The sequence below is a fragment of the Ranitomeya imitator genome, chromosome 1, assembly GCF_032444005.1.
Source record: "Ranitomeya imitator isolate aRanImi1 chromosome 1, aRanImi1.pri, whole genome shotgun sequence".
Taxonomy (NCBI): domain Eukaryota; kingdom Metazoa; phylum Chordata; class Amphibia; order Anura; family Dendrobatidae; genus Ranitomeya; species Ranitomeya imitator.
This window is the reverse complement of record NC_091282.1, coordinates 610,124,501-610,138,080: the sequence shown is the minus strand read 5'-3', so window position 1 is coordinate 610,138,080 and position 13,580 is coordinate 610,124,501. Positions and strand designations below refer to the sequence as shown.

General features: G+C 44.6%; 1 protein-coding gene across 1 annotated transcript in view; it reads right to left on the bottom strand.

The window, feature by feature from the left end:
• Positions 1–13,580, bottom strand: part of HCN3 (hyperpolarization activated cyclic nucleotide gated potassium channel 3) — a 118,543-nt gene that overhangs the window by 57,373 nt on the left and 47,590 nt on the right. Inside the window, exons 2-3 of the mRNA XM_069769278.1 lie at positions 4,651–5,080; positions 4,331–4,492 (exon numbers count right to left, since the gene is read on the bottom strand). Of these exons, the coding sequence (XP_069625379.1) occupies positions 4,331–4,492; positions 4,651–5,080 (592 nt within the window). The remainder of the gene's footprint in view (positions 1–4,330; positions 4,493–4,650; positions 5,081–13,580) is intronic.

Below are 13,580 nucleotides of genomic sequence, written 5' to 3'. Positions count from 1 at the left end.
GGGTTTTATACTGACCGCACAGAACTCTGTCCTATCCTGTCCTATCTAGCTAGTGTGGCCTCCTGTGCTAAATCATGTTTTCTGCCTGTGTATGTTTTTTCCTCTCCGACTCACCGCCAATATTTGTGGGGGGCTGTCTATCCTTTGGGGATTTTCTCTGAGGCAAGATAGTATTCCTATTTCCATCTTTAGGGGTAATTAGTCCTCCGGCTGTGACGAGGTGTCTAGGTGTGTTAGGTACACTCCACGGCTACTTCTAGTTGCGATGTTAAGTTCAGGATTGCGGTCAGTACAGTGGCCACCATCTCCAGTGAAAGTTCTCATGCAGCTCCAAGGTCACCGGATTATAACAAGAACAACCACAGGAAGGGCAGCATTCAAAAAGGAAAACCACCTTTGCCAAAACATGGTATCCATCCACAGACAGCTGTTTCGGGGTATTTGCCCCTCATCAGTGTGGAGTAGGAAACTGGCTATTACGAGCAGTGCCTAGTAAAAGGACTATAAACAAGGATGAATGACCTCGGGGAGATCAAAACATCCAACACCGCGGAGACACCATCATGTGTTTCTCAATGCAGTGATCCAGAACACTGCTCCCATCCCTTATGGGAAATATGCAAATGCATGTAGAAAAGCCGCGGAGACACTATCACGTGTTTCTCAACACAAGCAATAAATAGCCAGGTCTTTCACCGGAAAGGGACAACCACGGGAATGGCAGCATTCAAAAAGGAAAACCACCTATGCCAAAACATGGTATCCATCCACAGACAGCTGTTTTGGGATATTTGCCCCTCATCAGTGTGGAGTAGGAAACTGGCTATTAGGAGCAGTGCCTAGTAAAAGGATTATAAACATAAGGATGAATGACCTCGGGGAGATCAAAACATCCAACACCACGGAGACACCGTCACGTGTTTCTCAACGCAGTGATCCAGAACACTGCTCCCATCCCTTATGGGAAATATGCAAATGCATGTAGAAAAGCCGCGGAGACACCATCACGTGTTTCTCAACGCAAGCAATAAATAGCCAGGTCTTTCACCGGGAAGGAACAACCACAGGAAGGGCAGCATCCAAAAAGGAAAACCACCTATGCCAAAACATGGTATCCATCCACAGACAGCTTTTCTACATGCATTTGCATATTTCCCATAAAGGATGGGAGCAGTGTTCTGGATCACTGCGTTGAGAAACACGCGATGGTGTCTCCGCGGTGTTGGATGTTTTAATCTCCCCGAGGTCATTCATCCTTATGTTTATAGTCCTTTTACTAGGCACTGCTCCTAATAGCCAGTTTGCTACTCCACACTGATGAGGGGCAAATACCCCGAAACAGCTGTCTGTGGATGGATACCATGTTTTGGCAAAGGTGGTTTTCCTTTTTGGATGCTGCCCTTCCCGTGGTTATTCCTTCCCGGTGAAAGACCTGGCTATTTATTGCTTGCATTGAGAAACATGTGATGGTGTCTCCGCGGCTTTTCTACATGCAATTACTTTAAGCAGACAGCTAAAATAACAAAGGAGTGGATTCAGAACAACTCTGTGACCATTTTTGACTGGTCCAGCCAGAGCCCTGACCTAGCATCTCTAGGGAGACCTGAAAATGGCTGTCCACCAACATTCACCATCCAACCTGACGGAACTGGAGAGGATCTACAAGGAAGAATGATAGAAGATCCCCAAATGCAGATGTGAATAATTTGTTGCATCATTCCCAAGAAGACTCATGGCTGTACTAGCTCAAAAGGGTGCTTATACTCAATACTGAGCAAAGGGTCTGAATACCTATGACCATGTGATATTTCAGTTTTTCTTTTTGAATAAATTTGCTAAATTTCTGTGTTTTTTCAGTCAAGATGGGGTGCAGAGTATACATTAATGAGAAAAAGTGAACTTTTTTGAATTTACCAAATGGCTGCAATGAAACAAAGAGTGAAAAATTTAAAGGGGTCTAATTACTTTCCGTACAGTGTGTATCTACATGGGGGAGTTAGTACAGGGAATGGGAGGAGGATGTCCCGAGTTATATCTAGAAGGGGGAGTTAGTAAATAGAATGGGAGGAAGATGTCCCAGGTTATATGTAGATGGGGGTTAGTATATGGAATGGGAGGAGGATGTCCCGGGTTATATCTAGTTAGAGAGGATCAGACAGGGAATGGGAGGAGATGTCCCAGGTTACATCTAGATAGACGAGATTGTACAGGCAATAGATGGAGGATCTCCCTGGACACATCTCGATGGAGGGGATTATACAGGGAATGGGTTGAATATGGCCCGAACCATACAGTTAGGTCCATATATATTTGGACAGAGACATTTTTCTAATTTTGGTTATAGACATTACCGCAATGAATTTTAAACAAAACAATTCAGATGCAGTTGAAGTTCAGACTTTCAGCTTTCATTTGAGGGTATCCACATTAAAATTGGATGAAGGGTTTAGGAGTTTCAGCTCTTTAACATGTGCCACCCTGTTTTTAAAGGGACCAAAAGTAATTGCACAATTGACTCCAAGGCTGTTTCATGGACAGGTGTGGGCAATCCCTTCGTTATTTTATCCTCAATTAAGCAGATAAAAGGCCTGGAGTTGATTTGAGGTGTGGTGCTTGCATTTGGAAGGTTTTGCTGTGAAGTAAACATGCGGTCAAAAGAGCTCTCCATGCAGGTGAAACAAGCCATCCTTAAGCTGTGAAAACAGAAAAAAACCCATCCGAGAAAATGCTACAATATTAGGAGTGGCAAAATCTACAGTTTGGTACATCCTGAGAAAGAAAGAAAGCACTGGTGAACTCATCAATGCAAAAAGACCTGGGCGCCCACAGAAGACAACAGTGGTGGATGATCGCAGAATAATCTCCATGGTGAAGAGAAACCCCTTCACAACAGCCAACCAAGTGACCAACACTCTCCAGGAGGTAGGCGTATCAATATCCAAATCTACCATAAAGAGAAGACTGCATGAAAGTAAATACAGAGGGTTCACTGCACAGTGCAAACCACTCAGAAGCATTAAGAATAAAAGGCTAGACTGGACTTTGCTAAAAACATCTAAAAAAGCCAGCACAGTTCTGGAATAACATTCTTTGGACAGATGAAACTAAGATCAACCTCTACCAGAATGATGGAAAGAGAAAAGTATGGCAAAGGCGTGGTACAGCTCATGATCCAAAGCATACCGCATCATCTGTAAAACACGGCGGAGGCAGTGTGATGAGTTGGGCATGCATGGCTGCCAGTGGCACTGGGTCACTAGTGTTTATTGATGATGTGACACAGGACAAAAGCAGCCGAATTAATTGTGAGGTACTCAGAGCCATACTGTGTGCTCAGATCCAGCCAAATGCAGCCAAACGGATTGGTCATCGTTTCATACTACAGATGGACAATGACCCAAAACATAAAGTCAAAACAACCCAGGAGTTTATTAACGCAAAGAAGTGGAATATTCTTGAATGGCCAAGTCAGTCACCTGATCTCAACCCAATTGAGCATGCATTTCATTTGTTAAAGACTAAACTTCAGACAGAAAGGCCCGCAAACAAACAGCAACTGAAAACCACTGCAGTGAAGGCCTGGCAGAGCAACAAAAAGGAGGAAACACAGCGTCTGGTGATGTCCATGAGTTCAAGACTTCAGGCAATCATTGCCAACAAAGGGTTTTCAACCAATTACTAAAAATGAACATTTTATTTAAAATTATTGAATCTGTCCAATTTCTTTTGGTCCCTTTAAAAACAGGGTGGCACATGTTAAGGAGCTGAAACTCCTAAACCCTTCATCCAATTTTAATGTGGATACCCTCAAATGAAAGCTGAAAGTCTGAACTTCAACTGCATCTGAATTGTTTTGTTTAAAATTCATTGTGGTAATGTCTATAACCAAAATTAGAAAAATATTGTCTCTGTCCAAATATATATGGACCTAACTGTATATACAGAGAGAGAGAGGGAATTGTGCAGGGAATGGAAGCAGGATATCCTGGGACATATCTGAATAGAGCGGATCATACAGGGAAACATGTTCTTTCCGTGTTTTATTTGGGCTTCCTAGGTTTTCGTCGCCAGCTGGAGTTAGAGCAGAGACTGTTGAGAACATTGTGTGTAGAAACAGCTCAGCACATTTTGAGCCAGAAATGGCGAGAGGTGGGCAATCACCCAAAAAAAAGATTACAACCAGTGTTTAGAAGTGAATAGTGTGAGGAGAAGAATCCAAGTTGTTGTTTATGACTAACTCTCTTAAGTTCTCAGTTTCTTGCGGTAGGATATTATTCATTAATATGACCATGTGTGATTGGTAATTAGGATGAACAGATGGATCACTCACCACCATCTTGTTGATGCTGACCCAGCAATCTTCAGGAAATTCTTGCAGCATTGGAACCAGGAACTGTAGGCAGCCGTCCCAGTGACATAGCAGCAGCATCATCCCAATGAGATTGAATATCCGCACCACTGCACTGGCCAGGTCATAGGTCATGTGGAAAATCTAACCAAGAATGGAAAAAGATCCATTTCAGAAGGCAATGACGACAATTAGGAAACAATCAAGTCTCTACCATCAGACACGAATAGCTCCATAACCTGATCATGATAGGCACAGTCTTATAGTAGCACATACTATATGTACATAGAATAATTCCTCACCTCTTCCCATTGATGGATATAACGGATAAGTCTGGAAAGTCGTAGGAGTCGTAGAAGGCTCAGAATTTTGGTAAATCTGACTATCCGGAGAGCTCGGGCCGTCTTGTAAACTTCAGTGTCTACGTTTGTCTCCAGGTCCACAATAAGAAAGATGTAGTCCACAGGGATAGAAGAAATGAAGTCCACCAGAAACCAGCTCTTTAAATACTTCATTTTAATAGTGTGTGGGTCCAGAATAATCTCTGTGTTGTCCTCAACCACAATCCCTGTGCGGAAATTCAGGATCAAGTCGGCCAAGAAGAAAGTGTCTGAGAGTACATTGAACACAATCCACGGAGGGGTATTCTGATCTTTGAAAAATGTGATTCCCACTGGGAGAATTATCAAGTTTGCAACCATAAGGAGGAGCATGATTAAATCCCAGTAAAACCTGGAGGAAGGGGAGAAGGTGAAGAAAAGTGGACAACAGCGGAGGAGTCGGATATATGAATCAAGAGGTCATGAAGAAGGTGAGATGAGGGATAGCACAAGAGAAAATATAGAGAAGAGCCCAGACGTCACAGAGGTAAAGGTTGACACAACAAAACCACAAACGAATGAGCCAAGAAAAGAGAAGACATTGTTCAGATCAGTGCAGATTTATGGCACAAGCATTGTACAGATATTGAAGACAAGGAGACGATCAGGAGACAGAGAAAGTTACACGAGTCATGGGAAAGAAGAATTACAAGACATGTTAGTACATAAGTTGAAGAAACACCTAGGGCCTCATACACATTAAAGTCCATCAAACCCATTGATTTCAGCAGGACTGTCCTACCATTCAATATATGTCTTGACCTCTCGACAGATGATGTTGGGGGAGATAAGGGTCGGACAGTGTTAATTCAGTCACCCAGTTCGCTCTTTCTTTGGGAAATAAACCGCTGGCTGAGACGTGTGGCAGTGGCTTTTTCCCTCTCCCACATGAAAATGCATGAAAGCTCAGGTGAATTAAGCTTTCATGTGTATGGGGAAGTCTGGAGAGAGAATGGTGAACTGAACATATTCACCCACCACTAATGATGAGCAGCCACGGAGGCAAGGACTCAATGTGCCGTTTCGCCAATGGGATCCTGTTTTGGAGCTGTATTTCCCATTGTCTCTAGAGAAGCATTGCCATTTCTGTTGTATTACATGCGTTAAATATCTCTTCAAAATGTGACATATACCCATTAATAAATACTGACAAATACAAATTACATCAGAAATTAAAGTTGTCTGCAAAAAAAAAACCTTCCAATACTTACTAATGGACAATGCCACTTATCTCCTATACCAGGATATGTAACCTCGGAATATCTGCACTCACTGAAAAAGTCAGATTGCACAGGGTGGAGAGTGCTCACCCATGACACTTGTCAAGACCCTGAAGATAAGCTAATAGCTCTCATGTTTGAGCAGATTATTGATTGCAGTATGAGATTGAGAGGACATATGGAGGACATTCAAAATAATGATAGTTAATTATCTCCTGTCAAGAACAGTGATTGCAGTGCTTCTGAGCATGTGAGAATATTACAACAGAAAGAGACGCTTGTTGCCCAGAGGTGGACGTGAAGGATGGTGAGTGCCGTGCTCCTGAGCATGCAAGAACATCATAAAAGAAGAGACGCATGTTGCCTAGAGGTGGGCATAAGGAATAGTGAATGCAGTGCTCCTGAGTGTGAGAGAACATAACAGAAGACATTTGTTGCCCAGAGGAGCAATGCACTCTCCATTCTTCACATCCGCCTCTTGTTGCCCAGAAGTGGACATGAAGAATGGTGAGTGCAGTGCTCCTGAGTGTGCGAGAACAGAATAACATATAAAGGTATTTGTTGCCCAGGGATTGACGTGAAGAAGGGTCAGAACAGTACACCTGAGTGAGCAAGAACATGACAGAAAAAGATTCTTGTTGCTCAGAGGAGGATGGGAAAAATTGTGAGTGCAATGCTTCTGAGTGTGCAACAACATAACAGAAAGATACACTTGTTACCCAGAAGTGGACATAAAGAATGGTGAATGCAGTGCTCCTGAGTGTGCAAAAACATAATAACTGAAAAAGATGATTGTTGCACAGAGGTGGATTTAAAGAATGATTAGTACAGTGCTCCGGTGTGTGCGAGAACATAACATAAAGAAAGGTGAGTGCAGTATAATTGGGTGTGAGAGAACATAACAGAAAAAGACGCTTGTTGCCCAGAGGTGAACATGAAGAATGGTAAGTGCAGTGCTCCTGAGTGTGCGAGAGCATAACAGATAAAGACCCTTGTTGCCTAGAGGTGGACGCGAAGAACGGTGAGTGCAATGATTCTGAGTGTACAAGAACATAACCAAAAGATACACTTGTTACCCAGGGTTAGACATAAAGAATGGTGAGTGTAGTGCTCCTGAGTGTCCGAGAACATAAAAGAAAAAGACTTCTGTTTCCCAGAGGTGTAAGAGAACAATGGCTTGTGCAGTGCTCCTGAGTATGAGAGAACATAACAGAAAGACACTTGATGCCCAGAGGTGGACCTGAAGAATGGCGAGTGCAGTGCTCCTGAGTGTGCGAGAACATCATAATAGAAAGAAATTGCCCAGAGGTAAACATGAAAAATGGTGAGTGCACTCCTCCTGAGTGTGCAAGAATATAATAACAGAGGAAGACGGTTGTTGCCCACAGGTGGACTTGAAGAATGGTGCTCCTGAATGTGAGAGAACATAACAGAAAGAGACACTTGTTGCCCAGAGGTGGACGTGAAGAATGATGAGTGCAATGCCTCTGAGTGTGCAAGAGCATAGCAGAAAAAGACTCTTGCTGCCCAGAGGTGGACATGAAAAACGGTGAGTACAGTGCTCCTGAGTGTGCAAAAAATAATATCAGATAAATTCGCTTGTTGCCCAGAGGTGGACATGAAGAATGGTGAATGCAGGGCTTCTGTGTGTGCAAGAACATCATAACAGAAAGAGATGCTTGTTTCCCAGAGGTGGACATAAAGAATAGTGAGGGCAGCGCTCCTGAGCGTGCGAGAACACTTTAAAAGCATGTTGCTCAGAGGTGGACATGAAGAACGGTGAGTGCAGTGCTCCTGAGTGTACGAAAATATAATAACAGAAAAAGACGCATGTTCCTCAGAGGTAGATGTGAACAATGGTGAGTGCAGTGCTTCTGTGTGTGCAAGTATATCATAACAAAAAGAGATGCTTGTTGCTCAGAGATGGACGTAAAAAATGGTGAATGCAGTGCTCCTGAGCATGCGACAACATCATAACAGAAAAAGACGCTTGTTGCAAAAGATAGATTTGAAGAATGGTTAGTGTAGTGATCCAGAGTGTGTGAGAACATAACAGAAAGAGAAGCTTGTTGTCCAAAGGTGGACATGAAGAACGGTGATTATAGTGCTTCCGAATGTGTGAGAATATCATAACAGAAAGAGACTCTTGTTGCCCAGAGAGGACGTGAAGAATGGTGAATGCAGTGCTTCTGTGTGTGCAGACGCCTGTTGCCCAGAGGTGGACATATAGAATTGTGAGTGCTGTGCTCCTGAGCTTGTGAGAACATCATAACAGAAAGAGACTCTTGTTGCCCAGAGGTGGACGTGAAGAATGGTGAATGCAATGCTTCTGTGTGTGCAGACGCCTGTTGCCCAGAGGTGGACATATAGAATTGTGAGTGCAGTGCTCCTAAGTGTGTGAGAACATCATAACAGAAAGAGACTCTTGTTGCGCAGAGGTGGACGTGAAGAACAGTGAGTGCAGTGCTCCAGAGTGTGTGAGAACATCATAGCAGAAAGACTCTTGTTGCCCAGAGGTGGACGTGAAGAATTGTGATTTCAGTGCTTCTGAGTGTGCAAGAACGTAACAGAAAGAAATGCTTGTTGTCAAGAGGTGAGCATGAAGAATGGTGAGTGCACGGTTCCTAAGTGTGTGAGAACATAGCAGGAAAAGACACCTGTTGCCCAGAGGTGTACGTGAACAATGGTCAGTGCAATGCTCCTGAGTTTTAGAGAACATAACAGAAAGAGACAATTGTTGCCAAGAGGTTGATGTGAAAAATGGTGAGTGCAGTGCTCCTGAGTGTTTAAAAACATAGAAGGAGGTTGCAAGACATGGACGCGAAGGATGGTGAGAGCAATGCTACTGGGTGTGCGAATACATAACAGAAAAAGACGCATATTGCCCACAGATGGACATAAAGAATGGGGAGTGCAGTGCTCCTGAGTGTGAGAGAACATAAGAGAAAGGGACGCATGTTACCCAGAGGTTGATGTGCAGTATGGTGAATGCAGTGCTCCTTAGTGTGCTAGAACAGCATAATAGAAAGACATTTCCCAGAGGAGGACATGAAGAATAATGAGTGCAATGCTCCTGAGTGTGCGAGAACATCATAACAGAAAGAGACTCTTGTTGCCCAAAGGTGAACATGAAGAATGGTGAGTGCAGTGCTCCTGAGTGTGTGAGAACATAACAGAAAGAGGCACTGGTTGCCCAGAGGTGAACATGAAGAATGGTGAGTGCAGTGCTCCTGCGTGTGTGAGAATATAACAGAAAGAGATGCTTTTTGCCCAGAGGTAGATATGAAGAATGGAGAGTGTAATGCTCCTGAGTGTGCAGGAACATAATAACAGAAACAGACGGTTGTTGCCCTGAGATGGACATGAAGAATGGTGAGTACAGTGCTCCTGAGTGTGTGAGAACGTGTAACAGAAAGAGAAACCTGTTGCACACAGGTGGACGCAGCTTTATAAAACCATTCCCCTTTTGTGGTCTAGTTTATGGGACTGCGTGAATATCGGAGATATTTAATGTCACTAATTTGTATCCTATTTGGTAGGGGATTATAAAACCACCTCTGCATGTGGATCTGTAACAGGACACCTAGCATATCAGAGGATCAAGCCTCTAAAGGCTGTGAGTGACAGATCCCACATCTTGTGCCAGTTAATCTCAGAACAAAAAGCTTGCTTACAAAATAGATGCCATGCGGTCTAACTGCTTTGTTGAGTCAGCTATCATTTCATAAGGAGAATATGGACTTATTGTACATCCTGGTCACACAATGGTAACATTTTAGAGATCGTTGGTCCAGACTGAACGCCTTCCAGGGTCTCGATTTGTTCTAGCACCACAGGGTGGAGAAATACTTACAATGGCAATTAGGATACATGTAGCAAAGCTGTGTTTGGTTGGAATGCGTAGGTAGGAGCCTGGCTGGATCCGATAGCGCTAAAACAACAATGGCAATTAGGATACATGTAGCAAAGCTGTGTTTGGTCGGAATGCGTAGGTAGGAGCCTGGCTGGATCCGATAGCGCTAAAACAGCTTTGCTAGGGCTATCTATTAAGGAATTATGATCCATCTTCGGTTTTGAAGTTTTTAGCTGCTAGAGGCAATGGGAGGGGATTTAGATTCAGCCTAGAGGGATGGAAGGGACTGTTATGCTTGCGGTTCATGTTGAAGGTGGGGGCCATGTCGAATAATGTGCTGTGAAGGACCTAGGAACCAGCTGGCAGTCCATGCCCTCTGCAGCCCAAGATACACATGGTCGAACGTCACCCAGTAATTGATCCATCTGCTTATACCCTTTGTCCTACCACTATTGTATTTGCATATCTGACCATTGTATATGTATAACCATTGTGTATATAGTATATTGTCTATTGTGCCTGTAGGGCAATCTACTATATCTAAGTCTAAGGGTCACTTCCGTCTGTCTTTCTGTCTGTCTATCACGGATATTCATTGGTCGCAGCCTCTGTCTGTCATGGAAATGCAAGTCGCTGATTGGTCTTGCCAGCTGCCTGTCATGGCTGCCATGACCAATCAGCGACGGCCACAGTCCGATTAGTCGCTCCCTACTCCCCTGCAGTCAGTGCCCGGCTCCCGCTCCATACTCCCCTCCAGTCACTGCTCACACAGTGTTAATGCCAGCGGTAACGGGTCGCGTTATGCCGCGGGTAACTCACTCCGTTACCGCTGCTATTAACCCTGTGTGACCAAGTTTTTACTATTGATGCTGCCTATGCAGCATCAATAGTAAAAAGATCTAATGTTAAAAATAATAAAAAAAACAAAAAACCTGCTATTCTCACCTTCCGTAGTCCGACGATGCGCTCGCGCCTGCTGCCACCTTCCGGTCCCAGAGATGCATTGTGAAATTACCCAGAAGACTTAGCGATCTCGTGAGACCGCTAAGTGATCTGGGTAATTTCGCAATGCATCCTGGGAACGAAAGATGGCGGCAGCCGCGCGCATCGCCAGAGGATCTACGCTGGATCCCGTCAGAGGGTGAGTATATAACTATTTTTTATTTTAATTATTTTTTTTAACAGGGATATGGTGCCCACACAGCTAAATACTACGTGGGCTGTGTTAGATACCGCGTGGCTGCTATATACTACCTGGCCAGTGTTAGATACTATGTGGGCTGTGTTCTATACTGCGTGGGCTGCGTTATATACTACATGGCTGCTATATACTACGTGGGCAGTGTTATATACTACGTGGCTGTGTTCTATACTGCGTGCTATATACTACGTGGCCACTGTTAGATACTATGTGGGCTGTGCTATATATTACGTGGCCAGTGCCACATACTACGTAGGCTGTGTTATATACTGCATGGCTGCTATATTCTGCGTGGCTGCTATATGCAGTGTGGGCTGTGTTATATACTATGTGGGCTGTGTTATATACTATGTGGGTGCTATATACATACATACATATTCTAGAATACCCGAAGCGTTAGAATTGGGCCACCATCTAGTTAAATATATAATTTAACCTTGGGTTGCTCTTTTATGTCGATCCACAAATCCATTTCTTTGCTTAACCTGGTTGGCCTGGTTTCTGGATCGTCATAAACCTGTTAACTGACCAGGCTTATATCTAACGAGCAACTGGTGGTGTCCTACCGCGCTAGCAGCTCTCTGTTTCACTGGTGCTAGTGAAAGGAGCCTCTCAGGGTTGTGAGTGAGTGTGGTGCCACGTCAGTAACTGCATCGCCCACATCCTCTCACTCCCTGTGCCTCCCTGGGCCCGTGTGAGGAAACAGTCGCACTCAATAAATTTTGTTAAGTTGCAAAAAGTATCTGTGTTTATTGCATGTACAGGAAGAATCACCACAGAGACGAAATAAGTAGAAACTTATTTTGTCTCTCTGTGTTGATTCTTCCTGTACATGTAAAAAATAGTGTTGAGCGATACCTTCTGATATCGGGAAATATCGGATCGGATTGGATCGGACCGATACCCCAAAAATATCGGGTATCGCCGATTCTGATACCGGAAACCAATGCAAGTCAATGGGACACAAATATCGGAATGAAAATAAACCCTTTCTTTCCTTGCACATCCAGTTCGGGAGGGGGGGGAAGAGTGTGGGAGGTGCGTGGGCAGAGACTGTGCATGTCTGTGTGTGCGGGCGGGGTCTGTACGGGCCTCTCGGGGGTCTGTGCCGTCCTGCCGGGGGTCTGTACGGGTGTCTCGGGGGTCTGTATGGGCCTGCCGGGGCCTGTACGGGCCTCCTGGGGGTCTGTGCGGGCCTGCCGGGGGTCTGTGCGGGTGTCTCGGGGGTCTGTGTGGGCCTGCCGGGGTCTGTACGGGCCTCTAGGGGGTCTGTGTGGGCCTGCCGGGGGTCTGTGCGGGCCTCTCGGGGGTCTTTGTGTCTGTGTGCAGGCATCGTCTGATGGGATTACAAGTCCCATCAGGCTATGCCTACTACAATGACAGTGATTGACACATTAGCCAATGATGGGACAGTAGTAGTCCCATCATCCGGCTAATGTGTTGAATGTAAAAAAAATAAAAAAACACAAACATACATACTACATACAACATACTACATACATACTACATACATACAACATACATACATACATACTACATACATACATACATTACATACAATACATACATATAGACATAGTACATATAACAGAGTACATACTCACCATCACTTGTCACTTTGTTCCCCAAAGCCAGTGTCATCAGTAAAAAATATTAAAATAACAAACAAACAATATACTCCCTGTTCCGCAGAAATCCACGAGTGTCCCATGACGATTTCCCATGGAGAACAGCAGCGTCAGCTGATGCGACCGCTCTCCAGTGGCTCCAGGAATACAATTATATATAGATAGATATATCCATAGATAGGCCGATGTTGATAAATAAACATAAATAAAAAAACGGGAACAAAAACGGCGTGGGCTCCCGCGCAATTTTCTAGGCCAGAGGGGGAACACCGACGGCCGGGGGCCAATATTTGTAGCCTGGGAAGGGGGTAATACCCATGGCCCCTCTCGGGCTATGAATATCAGCCCGCAGCTGTCTGCGTAGCCTTTACTGGCTATTAAAATAGGGGGACCCCAACAAAAAATGATGTGGGGTCCCCCTATATTTTATAGCCAGAAAGGCTATGCAGACTGCTGCAGGCTGATATTCATAGCCTAGAGAGGGGCCATGGATATTGCCCTCCCCCCTGGCTACAAATACCAGTCCGCAGCCGCCCCAGAAATGGCTGTAAGATGCGCCAATTCCGGCACTCAGCCCCTCTTTTCCCACTCCCGTGTAGCGGTGAGATATGGGGTAATAAGGGGTTAATGTCACCTTGCTATTGTAAGGTGACATTAAGCTGGGTTAATAATAGAGAGGCGTCAATAAGACGCAACTTTCATACTTATGGTCCTGTGACAACGAGCTTCTCTTCTGCCTCTCTCAGTTTTTCACTGAACATTGAAAGCATTAGGGGGAGGAGGTCGTCGGTACATGAATAAGTGCAAATCGCATATGTCCTTGGGGGGGGGGGGGGAGTTGCCAAAGTGTTTTCATGCACCGGGTATTTGCGGGAATCACAGACATGACAGATATGACAGCAGGTATGGCTGAAACTCTGGGCATAGATTCATTAGTGGAAGGAGGAGTT